Below are 15,738 nucleotides of genomic sequence, written 5' to 3'. Positions count from 1 at the left end.
TAAACAGAATTAAGTACTTAAAACCATATGATTATCTCAATAGATGCATAAAAAAGCATTTCATAAAATTCAGCATCCCTTCAGGATAAAATCCTCAACAAACTAGGCATTAAAGAAACATACCTCAAAATAATAAAGGCCATATATGACAAACCCACAACCAACATCATGCTGAATGGGGAAGCATTCCCCTGAGAACTGGAACCAGACAAGGATGCCTAACATCACCACTCCTGTGCAACATAATACTGCCAGTCCTCGCCAGAGCAATCAGGCAAGAGAAATAAAACGCATCCAAATAGGAAAAGAGGAAGTCAAGCTGTCCCTGTTCACTGATGATATGATCTTATATCTAGAAAACCCTAAAGAAACCACTAAAAATTCTTAGATCTGACAAATAAATTCAGTAAAATTTCAGGATACAAAATCAATACAGAGAAATCTGTAGCATTTCTAATACACCAATAATGATCTAGCTGAGAACCAAATCAAGGAAGCAATCCCATTTACAATAGCTATAAAAACAGTAAAATCCCTAGGAATATATTTAACACATTAACTGCCATGTGAGTTGTCCTTAAACTCATGCTAGTTTTGAGCCCGGGGCCTCAAGTTGCATACAACTCATCTTCAGAAAACAAACAAACAAAAAAAAACAAAATAAATTTTTCATTAAATTAGAAAGGATCATTTTCTTTTCAAAGTTTTTATTCTATTTTCATAACACACTGTGGCAGTCAATGTGTTAACTGAGGAGGTGAAAGATCTCTACAAGGAAAACTACAAAACACTGATGAAAGAAACTGTAGATGACACAAAGACAAAAACATCCACGCTCATGGATTAGAAGAATTAATATTGTTGAAATGACAATACTGCCCAAAGCACTCTATACGTTCAGTGCAATCCCTAGCAAAATACTAACATCATTTTTCACAGATTTAGAAGAAACAATTCTAAAGTTCATATGGAACCAAAAAAGTGTCCAAACAGCCAAAGCAATCTTGGGGAAAAAAAATAAAGTTGGAGACACCATACTGCCTGACTTCAAATGAAATTATCCTATAAGGCTACAGTAACCCAAACGGCAAGGAACTGGTATAAAGCCAATACACTCAGATCAACGGAACACACAAAGCATCCTGAGATAAAGCCGAGTACTTACAGCCAACTGATCCTTGACAAAATTGACAAGAACAGGCCAGGCGCGGTGGCTCACGCCTGTAATCCTAGCACTTTGGGAGGCCGAGGCGGGCGGATCGCTCAAGGTCAGGAGTTCGAAACTAGCCTGAGCGAGACCCCGTCTCTACCAAAAATAGAAAGAAATTAATTGACCAACTAAAAATATATATACAAAAAATTAGCCGGGCATGGTGGCTCGTGCCTGTAGTCCTAGCTACTCGGGAGGCTGAGGCAGTAGGATCGCTGAGCCCAGGAGATTGAGGTTGCTGTGAGCCAGGCTGACGCCATGGCACTCACTCTAGCCTGGGCAATAAAGTGAGACTCTGTCTCAAAAAAAAAAAAAAAAAAAATTGACAAGAACATAGGCTGGGCAAGGACACCCTTTTCAGTAAGCGGTGCTGGGAAAACTAGATTGCCATTTGCTGAAGAATGAAAAGGGACTCGTCTCTCACCATATACAAAAGTCAACTCGAGTGGGATTAGAGACTTGAATGTAAGATCTGAACCTATAAAAATCCTAGAAGAAAACCTAGGGAACACTCTTCTGAACACTGGTCTAAGTGCAGAATTCATGGCTAAGACTTCAAAAGCACAGGCAACAAAACAGAAATAGACAAAAGGGACTTATTAAACCACAAAGCTTTTGCACAGCAAAAGAAATAATCAACAGAGAGAACAGACAACCTGCAGAATAGGAGAAAATGCTTGCAAACCATGCATCTAACAGGGGACTAATATCTAAAATTTACAAGGAACTCAAGCAACAAAACCCCACAAATAACCCATTAAAAGTGGGCTAGGGACATGAATAGACATTTTTCAAAAGACAAACAAGTAGCCAACAAATAAATGAAAAAATGTTCAATATCACTAATCAACAGAGAAATGCAAATTAAAACCACAATGAGAGATCACCTTACACCAATCGGAATGGCTATTACTAGAAAGACAAAAGATAACATGTTGGTGAAGACATGGAGAAAAGGGACCCCTTGCACACTGTTGGTGGGAATGTAAATTAGTACAACCTCCACAGAAAGCAGTACAAAGATTTCTCAAAGAACTAGGAATAGAACTACCATATAATCCAGCAATCACATTACTGGGTCTCTACCTAGAGGAAAAGCAATCAATATATAGAAAAGACACCTGCACTCATGTTTATTGCAGCACTATTCAATATAGCAAAGACAGGGAATCGACCTAAGCATCCTTCAACAGAGGACTGGGTAAAGAAAATGTGGTGCGTATACACAATGGAATGCTTTTCAGCTGTAAAAAAGAATGAGAGCATGTCTTTTGCTGCCACATGGATGGAACTAGAGGCCATTATCTTAAGTGAAACAGACACAGAAAAACAAGTAAGGCACGTTCTCAGTTATAAGTGGGAGTAAACAACGTGCACATGTGGAAGCAGAGGGTGGAACAACAGACAATGGAGATTTAGGGTGGGGGTGGGGGTGGATGACAGGAGGTTGTCTGGTGGGTTGAGGTAAAATGTTTGTTGCTCCAGACACAGATGCACTGAAGGCCCTGTCTTCACCACAGGATATATACATACCAATGTAATATATCAACGTAGCAAAACTGCACTTGTATCCCATAAATATATACAAATAAAAAAAATTTTTTTTTTTAGACAGAGTCTCGCTTTTGTTGCCCAGGCTAGAGTGAGTGCCGTGGCATCAGCCTAGCTCACAGCAACCTCAATCTCCTGGGCTCAGGCAATCCTCCTGCCTCAGCCTCCCGAGTAGCTAGGACTACAGGCATGTGCCAGCATGCCCGGCTAATTTTTTCTATATATGTATTAGTTGGCCAATTAATTTCTTTCTATTTATAGTAGAGACGGGGTCTCGCTCAGGCTGGTTTCGAACTCCTGACCTCGAGCAATCCGCCCGCCTCGGCCTCCCAGAGTGCTAGGATTACAGGCGTGAGCCACCACGCCCGGCCACAAATAAAAAATTTTAAAAACAATATTCTGCAGTGGATCACACCTGTAATGCCAGCATTTTGAGAGGCCAAGGCAGGAAAATCGCTTGAGGCCCAGGAGTTCAAGACCAGCCTGGGCAATACAGTGAGACCCCATCTTCACAAAAAATTTAAAAAATAGCTGGGTGTGGTGGCACGCACCTGTGGTCCCAGCTACTCAGGAGGATGAAGTGGAAGGATCACTTGAGCCCAGGAGTTTGACACTGCAGTGAGCTATGATCTCACCACTGTACTCCAGCTTGGCCGACAGGACCTAGTCACTCTCTTTTTTAAAAAAATAAAGATTAAAAATGAGATAAACCAGGGTAAAGGGATGAAGGGATGACAGCCAGCTGGAGAGATGAGCCCAGGGCACTGACACACACCAGGTGGGCTACCGAACTCCGCCAAGACCCTGAGGTCCTCACCACCTACAACACACTTGTCCAGCACCTTGCACCAGGTGGGAATATGTCGTACATGTGCTGTCTGATAGGGCAGCCCCACATGCGGCTACTGAGCACCTAAAATGTAGCCCATGCAAGTGAGAAACTAAATTTTTAAAAGTTTATTTACTTTTAATTTATTTAAATTTACCTAGCCATATGCAAATAGTGGCATATTCTATTAGACAATGTCGGTATAAGATAAATAATATGCCAGTAGCTTAGGGGAAAAGATAACAGATTGCCAACTCTCAGGTAATGTGGATATGTGACACTGGTGTGTGGCTGATCCAGGAGGAAGTCTAGGATTCTGTCCTGCATCGATTACAATCATGATAGTCCCCGCTGACAGGTATGTGCTATAAGACTGCATAAGAAGGACAGACTAAATCTGTTCTGGAACCTAATTTTAAAATGACCCCTGCTGCATACAATTTAGTTTATAGGGCCAGGCGCAGTGGCTCATGTCTGTAATCTTAGCACTCTGGGAAGCCGAGGCAGGAGGATCGCTCAAAGTCAGGATTTCAAAACCAGCCTGACCAAGATTGAGACCCTGTTTCTACTAAAAATAGAAAGAAATTAATTAGCCAACTAAAAATATAGAAAAAATTAGCTAGGCATGGTAGCGCATGCCTGTAGTCCCTGCTACTAGGGAGGCTGAGGCAGGAGGATCGCTTGAGCCCAGGAGTTTGAGGTTGCTGTGAGCTAGGCTGATGTCACGGCACTCTAGCCCCGGTCACAGAGTGAGACTCTGTCTCAAAAAAAAAAAAAAAAATTTAGTTTTATAGAACACTAGATAAATGAATTATTGTTTATCTTGGTTTTCTTGAACAATTGCCAATTGTTTTCCGTACAAGAGAGGGCAATCCCATAACCAAAGCCTGCCAGGTCATCTCGTCTCAGGCTGCCTTGGGCAAGACATGCATCTGGGATGAATGTGCTTCCCTGGCCTGAGTCTATCTCAGCAACTGTCCTGCCTGCAGGGACAGAATTCAGGGATCTGCCACCAAGAAGATTCCAGACTTTTTTTAACCAGCATCTATGTTTGAGGGAACTAGTTTCAACCTCTTCTGTTTTGTCATGTCTGCAAAGAAATAACAAAGTTCAGATTTACTCTTTTATCTCCCCTTTCTACCTACAAAGCTGTTAAATGACCAATAGAAACAGAACAGAAACAAAGTTAATTGGATCTTACTGAAATCATCTAAATTTCATGGTCAAGAAACTAAAACAAAACAACTCCGGAGGAACCAAAGGATGACAGCAAAGTGTCCCCTAAGGGGACGTGAGACTGATGAGACCTTGGCAAGATGGGACAGGGGTCATTCCTAGAGTGTGGCCTGAGCAGCAGAGAGAACAGTGGTTCTTCACTGGTACCAGAGACACCAGGGAGAGACAAGGATGGGTGAGACAAGGATGTGATATCTATTCAAAGATTTCAAACCAAAATAGCTCAATCATTTTGAAACGTAAGAAAATAAACATCAGTTTTGAGGAAAATGCACTAACAAGTCTTTCCATGAGAATAGCAAGCAAACGAGACATTTACACACAGGCCTTCATTCCATGTGGAAGAGCTGCTACTCTTAACTACTTCATAATCCTGAGATATTTTCAGGCCACCAATTTGAATTTTTCAAATTAATGCTGATAGGCAAAGACTTTCATTTAATTACGTTCAACACATTTACAAAAGTTAAATTGCTGGTTAGGATGCAAAAGATCATATTTCTCCCATGATAAGCAAACTCTACTCTTGAGGGGTAACACACATCTCAATCCCCTCCCCCTAGTATGGGACCACCCCCCACACCCACCCCCAGGTCCTGGTGCACTTCAGAAGCTTCAGCTCCAGCTCATCGGCACACTACAGAAAACCCCACTGCCTCTCAGTGCACCTGCTCCCAGCAATGAAAAACAAAAAGTACAACCACAGCAGCAGCTCTCCCACTCCCTCTGTCCCCCCAAAGTAGAACACAACACAGCCCAGCGGGCCAGGCAGCACTCACCTCCCACAGGTGCTGCCCCACGGCGTCTCTAACCAAGGCTGGCAGCCCAGCCCTGCCGTCATCCATCTGGTCCACCTGAGCCTGCAGTTTCTCAAGCAGAGCTGTCAGTTCCCGGAGCCTCTCATCATGGCTGTGGCACTGTCCAGACAAAGAGGCCACTTGCTGCTCCACGTCACGCGTCCAACGCCACCGAAAAGCCTCGTCATCACCCTGAAATGGCAAACAAGAAACCAAACCCAGCAGTCAAACGACCACAGCATGGGGTCAGTCAGAGACACAAAACCATCTATTACAGCAAAGTGCCAACCAGAGGGCACACAACACACTCAGGAGAAGTCCCCCAAACCTTGATTACTAGTGCCTGTCCTTACGTGATATGACAGTGGTTTTCATTTTCTTCTTTATTCTTTCTCTATTTTGTAGTCATGAATACTACTATGTTTTCTAAATTAAAACTGAATAGTGAGATTACTTTACATGTGCATTATTTGAACTATTCTAGAACATTTAAGGAGCTATAAAACTTGCTTCTCTGACATTTAACAATAGTTTCCAAACTAGGGCACCCGAATGAACTACACTGATCATGAGCAGTATGAAAACTTACCCTGGAGAATACATATTTGCAATGCCAGTTAAGAGGACTTTCCGACTGGTTACCTGTGGAGGCTGGTTCAGGTGAGAAGCTTCAGGTTTAAATATGTTCCCAGGGTCATCTGCACTCTGCGTTCTCTGTAAGTTTGTCCAATTCAGTACAGGCAGGAATGAAAGGAAATCGCCCTGGCCCCAGGAGGAGAGACCTGCTGAAGGAGAAACCACACAGACTGTTTCTCAAAAATGTACTGAAATGCTCAATTTTTTCACTATCTCAGATACTTATGTATGTGTCACCATCCAAGGCAACTAAGGCAAATTTTACTTACCTAGTAAAAGTAACAGTGGGATGAACAAGATTAAAAACTTGCAAAAATTCCGAAGGCACCTAGGAACAAAAACAAAAACATTTAGTTTGGAAAAAGTAAAAGGCAGGTTCACCGTTTTACTTTTCCCCTCTAGAGAATTTTATACCACCCTCCGCCATTAGAAATGCAGTTACAGTTTTATCTACAAGGTCTGTGATACCTACAGGAGAACATTCCTATAAAACAGCACCCCGCAGGCCCACATTAACAATCAACACATTCACTGACTCTGGGCGAGGTGCATGCCCGTGCTGCAGGAAAGGCCCAAGGTGCCCTGAATCTCCATCCACCTGGGATCACTGCCCCGCTGAGGCCACTCGTGCCCTGGGAACCACACCCAGGCCACCGTCGCAGGGACCAGATTCCTGTCGTGCCCAGGCCCTCCCAGCCACGCCAGCTTCCACTGACTCCCCTAGACACACTTCTAGTTTCCTAGCCATGCCTGCCTTGCCTACCTCACAGGTTGGTTTAAAAAATTAAGTATATGAAAGCAACTTGTCAAATATAAAACTACAAAACTATGCAAATATAAGCTAAATCATTATAAAATAATAAATCAAACGACAGCCTGCAATTGGCACAAAACTGGTTCTTTAAAACACCAAGTTGACATGGTATCAGTTTCCTTACCTTGTAAGAAGAAACACATTCAGCCAAGAGATCAGAGTAACGAACTGGTACCATCCAATCCCTAGCCACCAGAACATTCCAGAGGCTGCCTTCCCTAAAAGAGAAAACACCAAACATTCTCAGGAAATGTTGTTAGTAAAACCAACCTCCTAAATGGACTGTTTTTGTGAAGGCCAAGCTAGAAGCCAAGGAAATTTACTAAAAGATGGCATCAGAGATGAAGTACGTTAAGATGATGCTAGTCACCATGGCAGGAAAAGCAACATGTAATGCTGATAAAACACACTAAAGGAGATACAGGAGAGGAGACATCAAGTCTGTGCATTCTCAGTTACACTGAAATCAAGCAGCTAGACTTACACAAACCCAACACACCAGTGAAACAAAGGATGTTCATGCAACCAAACATACAGAATGTTAGCATTTCTAAGTAATAAAGAATGAAACATGTTACGTTAAAGATGAAAGCATGGGAACCTAAAATGAAATTCGTATTTGGTTAGGTAAATCATTTATTGCGGGTGATTAACTGCCAGAAGCTTTGGAGAGAATGCTAACACAGAAACCCAAAATAGCCACCTGGAGCGACCAAGGCCAGCCAAAGGACCGACCACACCGTCCTGGACACAAACCAGCCCGCAGCTCCGATCCTTCGCAGCGTCTGCATCAGGAAGTAACCTGTGGCAGAGAAGACGTGTGCGGGAGGGCACACTCAGACACCGGAGAGCCAGTTCTCGCACTGACAGTGCAACAGAAACTCCCAGGTCACATTTTTACCAAAACTCCCACATTATTAAGTCAAGAGTCTCAAGAGGAAAAAAAAAACATACTTGCTGACATTAACTTATGAAAATTCTGGGTGTTTTTTAAAAATAATTTTCATTCACGTCTGCCTGTAGATACTTAAAATGTAAAATGCAGATTACCCTTACAAAACCCAAGGGGAAGTTGGTGGTTGGAAGCTATCCTTTAAATGTTGGCAGTTGGTGCCAGCAGAATTTATAATGAAAATAGAATATTTCAAAGCAAATTTAAATTTATAGATATCAGCAGTTCACATGTTTTAGGTGAGAAAGTGATTACTCAAAGGCCCAAATTACAATTATTTTAAAGGCTGACATTTCCCAGTGAAGAAATATTTCAGAATGGTAACTGCCAGCACCACTGGATGACAGAATACAATAAACTTGATATCAAACATCACATATTATTTAAGACAGAAAACTGCTTATGAAATCAATTTTGTCCCATTTTTTTCCAAGCATAGTTGCTGGAAATTATATACTCACATTAACTTAACAATTTGCATGTTCATCCCTGAAACTATAAGTAATTCCAATGTGGCTAATAAGCAAAGAAATATGGTATAAGAGCATTTTTCAAATTAATTGCTTTATGTTTATTAATTAGCCAATAAGAGACAATTATCATTTTTTTTTTTTTTTGAGACAGAGTCTCACTCTGTTGCCTGGGTTAGAGTGCCATGGTGTCAGCCTAGCTCACGGCAACTTCACACTCCTGGGCTTAAGTGATCCTCCTGCCTCAGCCTCCCGAGTAGCTGGGACTACAGGCATGTGCCACCATGCCCAGCTAATTTTTTCTGTCTTTTTTTTTTTTTTAGTTAATTAAAATAATATTAAACCTCACCTGGAGTAGCTAATTTTTTATATATTTATTTTTAGTTGTCCAGCTAATTTCTTTCTATTTTTTTTTTTTAGTAGAGATGGGGTCTTACTCTTGCTCAGGCTGGTCTTGAACTGCTGAGCTCAAATGATCCACCTGCCTCAGCCTCCCAGAGTGCTGGGATTACAGGCGTGAGCCACCACACCAGGCCAAGAGACAATTACTTTTGAAGCTCACCGTTAAGGGGGAAAAAAAAATCTACCTGAAGAGGGTGTCCCTCCACCAAGAAAGCTTCAGGTATGGACTGGAGACACCTAACATTTTAATACAAACTTCCTTGTTAGGAACTTCAGGACAGGACAGCGGCTCTAACGCATGTGGTGCTCCCAGCCACAGAACTGAGGGGCAGGCAGCCTCTCGCTGGTCACAGTCCAACACAGGAGAGTAATTAGTAATTTGCCTTTTCTAAACTTTCAATCTCACCTCAAATAAACTGCTTTTCATACATTAAATACTAAATGAATTTCCAAAGAAGCTTGTCAGGAGAGAGACTCTCCTTGTTTTAAGTTCTTTATGGCCTTAGAGCACCTGGGTCCCAACACAGACCCAGCAAGGAAGAGGAAGCACTGAGGAGCTTGGTGGACAGACAGACACGCGCGCGAGACAACCTGCACAAGCACAGACGTGCCAGAGGGCCCCTGCCAGCCCTGGCGGCCGTGGACACTGCAGGTGGGTGGCTGTGTGTGTTTCCAGGTGCTTCTTCCCCTTAGAGTCATCGCCTGTGGGTGTGGTGAGAGGCAGTTAATGTGATGGGTCAATATGCAAACCTGCCAATCTCAACTGCACAACAACACATTTGAAAAACTAGGACACTCAAATTACATGCAAAAAAAAAAAAAAAATGAAAGCAAATGCATCTGGTGGTTATTAGCTTCTATTACTAAGGTGTCTCAGCACCAGTGCTGCGGCCCGTCCTAGCCAGTGAGGGCGCCTGTGTCAGGCTGCCCATCCCCCAGGACCAGGAGCCCAACACTGCAACCTGGGCACACCAAATCCAAGACCAACCATTCCGTGTGGAAAGCAAAGCCATACTTACACAGCGAGTCCCCATTCACACTGAGGTGGCCATCCTCTCTGAGAGACTCTTTTACATTCATTGTCCCACAGTAACTGGGATGAGCTGCAATACATGCAAAAGAGGCTTAGAAAACCCAGCTATGCTGAGCCCGGTGCTCCTTACACCCCAACGCCAGCGCAACCAGAGAGCACGCCAGGCTCGCCACTGCCAGGGGTTCGGAGCAGCGGATAGTGCCTACGATGTAGGGGACAGGGCTTGGGTTATGAGAAGAGATGCAAAAGCCCCATCTGGTTAAATGATATGTGCAGCCAATACAATGCAAAGACTGGCCTGCGTAAAGTGCTTTTGAAACATGATTCTAAATACCATTCGAATAAACTGTTTTTGCTTTAAAAGGGCAATAAAAACCAAAAGTTGAGTATATTAACATTTCATTTAAAAAATAACTTTAAAAATGTTTAAACACTGATCAACTTTCAGAAAACTGAACCACATACAGATACATTAAAACTTTCGTAAGCTCCTGTAATAAAAAGATCCAAAGAAAGCAGCCAGGAGGAAGTCAGCATCAAGACCAGAGAGGAGGAATGTAAAGGAAGTGCCATGTAAGAAAAAGCAAAGTGTTTTCTCCACCTTGAAAGCATTATTTGGTGGAAAAAGGAAAAAAAAATATTTAAATACCTTTTGATTCATGGTTTTTTGACTTATAGCTTTTTGATTCATCACTTTTCAATTTGTAATTTTCTGATTCATAATTGAGCTTCATTAAAACCACTTGAAAAAGTTGAACTAAGAATGATGAAAAAGATGACGAAGTGTATTTGGCCAGCCACAAAATCCTATCCATGTAGAAAGCCGAACCGCCTATCAAGAAACCATGAACACATGTTACTTCTTCCCATACAGCCAACATTTACTCCCCTGATAAGTCTGATAGCCAAATTGTTCATTTCAGGCAAAGTAGGAGCAAAACACTTTTAAAATGGACACCAAAGACACCCTTTGGGAAGAGCCACACCGATAACCGACATCCTGGGGAGGCGTAGCTGTGGAGCAAACCCTGCTCACGCCAGCAATTCGCCTACAAAATATCCAATCTGAGGTCGTTTCACCCAATATTGTTCATATATACTCAATATTGCCAAGACCCACCTTCTTAACGACCTCTGACCTGGCCAAAGAGCCACCTTCTTAACGACCTCTGACCCACCAATGTGAAAAGGGCTAGCGGGAGCTCCAGAGCACTCTCAGGACGTCTGTGGCACGCAGCAGACACCATCAGAACTGATCACTTAGGGGACACCTACACAAGAACACTACACCGTCCTCGGCTACTTTCCAGCTGTGCCTGTAGCTTCAGGGAGACACAATGTGATCCCTGATACTCTTTCTGTTAATGTAAACGTGTGGCATGATATTCTACAAGTCAAGATTGCTCAAAATTGTCATTCTCCAAAAAAAAAGGTTTCTTCATGGAGCATAGCACAGAGAAACATGCTTGTGTGTACGGCGTGGAGTCCAGCAGGCCTGGTGTCTGCCCCAGGAAGTGCTTCTGACCCGGCTCTTCCCCGCGGTCCCTGCCAAACACGACAGTGCTAGGGCGAGGGACATGAGGTTACCTTGAACTGGTGAAGTCTCAGTTGGAATGATTTTAAAGAAATACATTTAGAACTTTATCATTTTCAAAAGAATAGTCAAAAGGCTATTTGAGAATTGGAATCCTACACTGAAAAAACATAAACCTGGGGTGCTTAGCCTAGGGCCAACTTAGTTTTACACCTCAGCACAAATTTTATATAGAGGATAGTAAAAATAGCAAAACAGTCTTATTATAAGGTAACGTGGCTAGGCATAGTGGCTCACGCACTTTGGAAGGCCAAGGTGGGAGGCTCACTTGAGTCCGGGAGTTTGACACCGGCCTGGGCACCATAGTGAGATGCCGTCTCTACAAAAAAATTTTAAAATTAGCTGGGCACGGTGATGCACACCTATAGTCCCAGCTACATGGGAGGCTAAGGCAGGAGGATCACGTGAGCCCAGGAGTTCGAGGCTGCAGTGAGCTGTGATCATGCCATTGACTCTATCACTCCAGCCTGGGTGAGAGAGTCAGATCTTAACTCTAAAAAACATTAAAAAAAAAAAAAAAGTGACAGATCAAGATCTTATCTCTAAAAAAAATAAAAAAGAATGAAGTTAATCTCTATTAATTTATAAAATGAAAAACGTTGTAAAACTACATACACACACACACATATATATATACGTACACTATGACAGCATTTAAGTAAAGACAAAAACAAAACTATATAGTTCTATAAGTATATAAAAGCAGAATTCAGATGATGGCTGCACAACATTGTGAATATACTAGATGCCACCAAAATGTACATTTTTTTATTACTTTTTTTTTGAGACAGGGTTATGTTGTCCAGGCTAATCTAGAACTCCTGGGTTCAAGCAAGTGTCCCCTCCTCAGCCTCCTGAGCAGCTGAGATACAGACACACACCACCACTCCCAGCTTGAACGGTACACTTTAAAATGGTAAGTTTTATGTCATTTGAACTTTACCTCATTAACAAAAAGCAGACGCAGTCACACTGAACCATGCCTGCCACAGCAGTTCCCACTAGAAAGGGACTGGAATGGTGGGGAAGGACTTATTTTATCTGTACTGTTTAGAGAGTTTTACAATGAGAATTATAGTAAGAATATATGTAAAAACAAAAATAAAATGTGGAGAGAAAGCAAAAGTAATTTTTGCTCAAGAAAGGCCATACATGTTTTAAGTAAATACAGTTATATATAACAATTCATGCAATATGATCCCAACTATGTAACAGGGTATCCCGGAAGGCCAGACCTAATGCATCAAGTGTGGTTATCTCTGGCTGGTAGGTTACAGGTGATTTTTATTTTCTTCTCTGAACATCTCTGTGATTTTCAAATGTTCTTTGATGAACACATTTTAGAAACAGATTTTTTTACAGGGTAATAAATTAGTGTTAGCTCCACAAGTTACTGTTACAGTCTAAGACAGCAAGGCAGGTGTTAAGAGAAGAAGCCCAAAGCAAAAAAGATGCAACTTGTTTTCTGTGCGATGAATTTCAGGAAGCTACGACCAAAACCACACCACCACTTTTCCATCTGAAGATACACCCCACTGCATGGCTAAGCTTGGGCCCACGACTCCTGGCACTGTCAAAGAGTGGCTGGTTATACAGAGACACATTTACTACGGCTAAGGAGCCTCAGGAAAACAGCAAATGGTTCCATAGATATTGAACCATCTGGGGACATCATTATTCTGCCAGGTCACAGTTTGTGGAACATGCTTCCACTCTAAGAAAAATGTCACATTCAACCTATCAACGGCATGCTTCAAAACACAGCCTCAATAAACCCTGACTACACAGAACCTGCACGTGGCATAGGTAAGTTAGGTCTTGCACTTGGCACCGTGCTGGCCCTGCAGCGCTCACAAAGCGCTAAGAACTCCCGGGAGCAGGGCAGCATGAGGGTGCCTGGAGTGAAATGCCTTGCTCCCTCACTCACCAGCAAGTGCCCTAAGCCAGCTCGACCTCATCACTCCATCATAGAATGGGGTGCTGTGATCACCAGTGCAGAGCACCTGGCCCAGAGCGAGTGCCTGGAGACACTGGTCAACATCGAGGGGCCCAGACAGTCCGTGGGTGTAACAAAGGAGACATCACCACTCCGGCTCTGCTGCCTCTCCCTTCCCCCTTCGTACTTTCTTACTCTGTGGTCTTAATGCTAACAGTGCCGATAACACTACCACAAACACACCCAGAAGCTTTGGCCACAAGGATACGATGGTAAAAATGAAAATAAGATACTACAAATAAAAAAATAAGGACTAAATTTTTATCCTATTACCATCCTTCATTATGGCCAGTCATTTAAAACCATGGGCCGAGCGCCCCAACCCAGGTGCAGGTGGGAACACACTGGTGAGACAGACACAGCCCACAGCCCGCCCTCCTAAAGCTTCCAGCATCTCCACACATCCCAGGACTTGGCCTCAACAGACAAGGCACCGAGGACCTGGGCAGCGGGCAGCACACGTACCACATCACAGGCCCCTGCCTCTTTCTGCTGTAGCTCAGAATAATCACGAGTCAAGCAATCACGAAAGGTGTGGCAGCCCCAAGCCTCCAGGGATGTTACAGCCGTGTCTAGACCCTGGAAAGGGGTCTGTGGCTCTGCTCTCGCCTGTGGGCTCAGGAGGAAGCCCCAGCAGTCCTGACACCCACACTCCTCCCTGGCCATCTCTAGCACCTCCGTGATCAAGCGAGTGGAGCCAGGATGCTGAAGCCCACCTCCACTGCATGCCAGGCAAGCCTGCCCACTTGGGGTCCCTGCAATGACTACTGCCCTCCCAGACAGAACCAGGCCTCTGTGTCCCTCCCAAGCCCAAACATTCTCCGAGGGCTGCTGTCACTATAACCACAATGCCAGTGACCACAGAAAATATTTACTGTACAGGCGAAAGTGCCATCATAAAGCTATTCCTTAAGTCATGTGAACATCTGTGTTGTTTTACAAAAATAAGGGAATGCTATCTGAAAGCAGCCATAGTTTTAGAGTTTCATGTTGTAGGAATTTTCTTTTGCTTACCTAGTCTAAACTGATAGAATTTCAAGTACTTCTGGGTACAAACACACTAAGCAGATAAAATGTTAGCTGAAAGAAGATGAGTAGGACAAATCTAATTTCTCAACTTATAAAAGATAACTTTGAGTTCAAGGCTGTAACAGAAATCGTGTAGACACTAAGCCTTATAAAATCAGCTTTATAAAAAGAAAAGGAAATATTTGGACAGTAAACCTTTTTCTAACTTTTAAAAACTGTGAAACTTACGTTTTTGATCCCTATCCCTAGAGTAAATCCTTGACGTCAGCCCATGGGCAGTGGAGTGTGCTGTGAGCGCGTCCCTGCGCTCGGAGAGCATGCTACAGTCGCTGCAGATGTAGCCATTGCGTGCGGCGGCTCCCGCTGCCAGGTCGCCATTTCCCTGAATGGCAGCTTTATTTCCACCTAAAGTTTTCAAAGAGTAGACAGAACCTGTTTATCACAATCTGCAGATACCTAACTGAAACTTCTATTTTGAAAAGTGTGGGGAAGAAAAAGGACTAAAATAATTACCTTTAAGATCACCATCATCGTCAAGACCTAAAAAAACCACACATGTATTTTTGCTGTTAAGCTCGACTTATCAAAACAGAACCCACTAAAAACAAAATGTAAAGGTTAATTACAATGGTTAATAAGTCAGCATTATGGCGCTGGTCAAGATTTATTTCCTGAGATGCCCAGAGTTAACAGAAATTTGTCCAGATAATTGCAGACGCTATCTTGTGATTTGAGGCGAAAACATATCTTTGGAGAAAACCCGTGCACGTACCAACACACACGACCTGGCCTGAAGAGGTAAGAGCCTGAGGGGACTGGACAGAGAGAAGCCCGCGCTCAACGCTCCCACTCAGCAAGGTGGAAACCCTGCTACCAGTGGCATGTGTCTCTCTGCCTGGTAACTACTCTCACCAGCTGAGCAAAGCAACCAGCACGCACACAGTGCCTCCACAATTCGCACACAACATCTCCGGAACTAATCTGCATCCTCTAACTGTCTCAGAGGGCCAACCAGAACACAAACCGAACACAAGCTGCTGTGCATTTCTCGTGGGAGTGCTCCCTCGCTGTGCACAGCGTGGTGACATCACACATTTCAACAGCGAGGACGGAGATCCCATGGCCTCTGCCCCACGCCAGCACGTGCTCAGCTACGGCATGTCTCGGCACCGACTCCTCCCCGATAGAG

General features: G+C 43.3%; 1 protein-coding gene across 11 annotated transcripts in view; it reads right to left on the bottom strand.

Annotated features, from left to right (window-relative positions):
• The window catches only part of SUN1 (Sad1 and UNC84 domain containing 1), a 54,886-nt gene that overhangs the window by 17,736 nt on the left and 21,412 nt on the right, over positions 1-15,738 (bottom strand). Inside the window, exons 5-14 of one of the 11 annotated variants that reach the window (XM_012759100.3) lie at positions 15,063-15,089; positions 14,778-14,954; positions 10,580-10,762; positions 9,917-10,000; positions 9,489-9,599; positions 7,777-7,875; positions 7,198-7,291; positions 6,529-6,587; positions 6,266-6,408; positions 5,606-5,815 (exon numbers count right to left, since the gene is read on the bottom strand). In XM_012759100.3, coding sequence (XP_012614554.1) covers positions 5,606-5,815; positions 6,266-6,408; positions 6,529-6,587; positions 7,198-7,291; positions 7,777-7,875; positions 9,489-9,599; positions 9,917-10,000; positions 10,580-10,762; positions 14,778-14,954; positions 15,063-15,089 — 1,187 coding nt within the window. The other 10 variants (XM_075995220.1, XM_075995222.1, XM_075995223.1 and 7 more) reach the window with 10 other exon arrangements.

This window comes from Microcebus murinus, chromosome 19 (genome assembly GCF_040939455.1).
Source record: "Microcebus murinus isolate Inina chromosome 19, M.murinus_Inina_mat1.0, whole genome shotgun sequence".
Taxonomy (NCBI): domain Eukaryota; kingdom Metazoa; phylum Chordata; class Mammalia; order Primates; family Cheirogaleidae; genus Microcebus; species Microcebus murinus.
The sequence above is the reverse complement of the archived record's forward strand: the minus strand, read 5'-3'. Positions and strand labels throughout refer to the sequence as shown.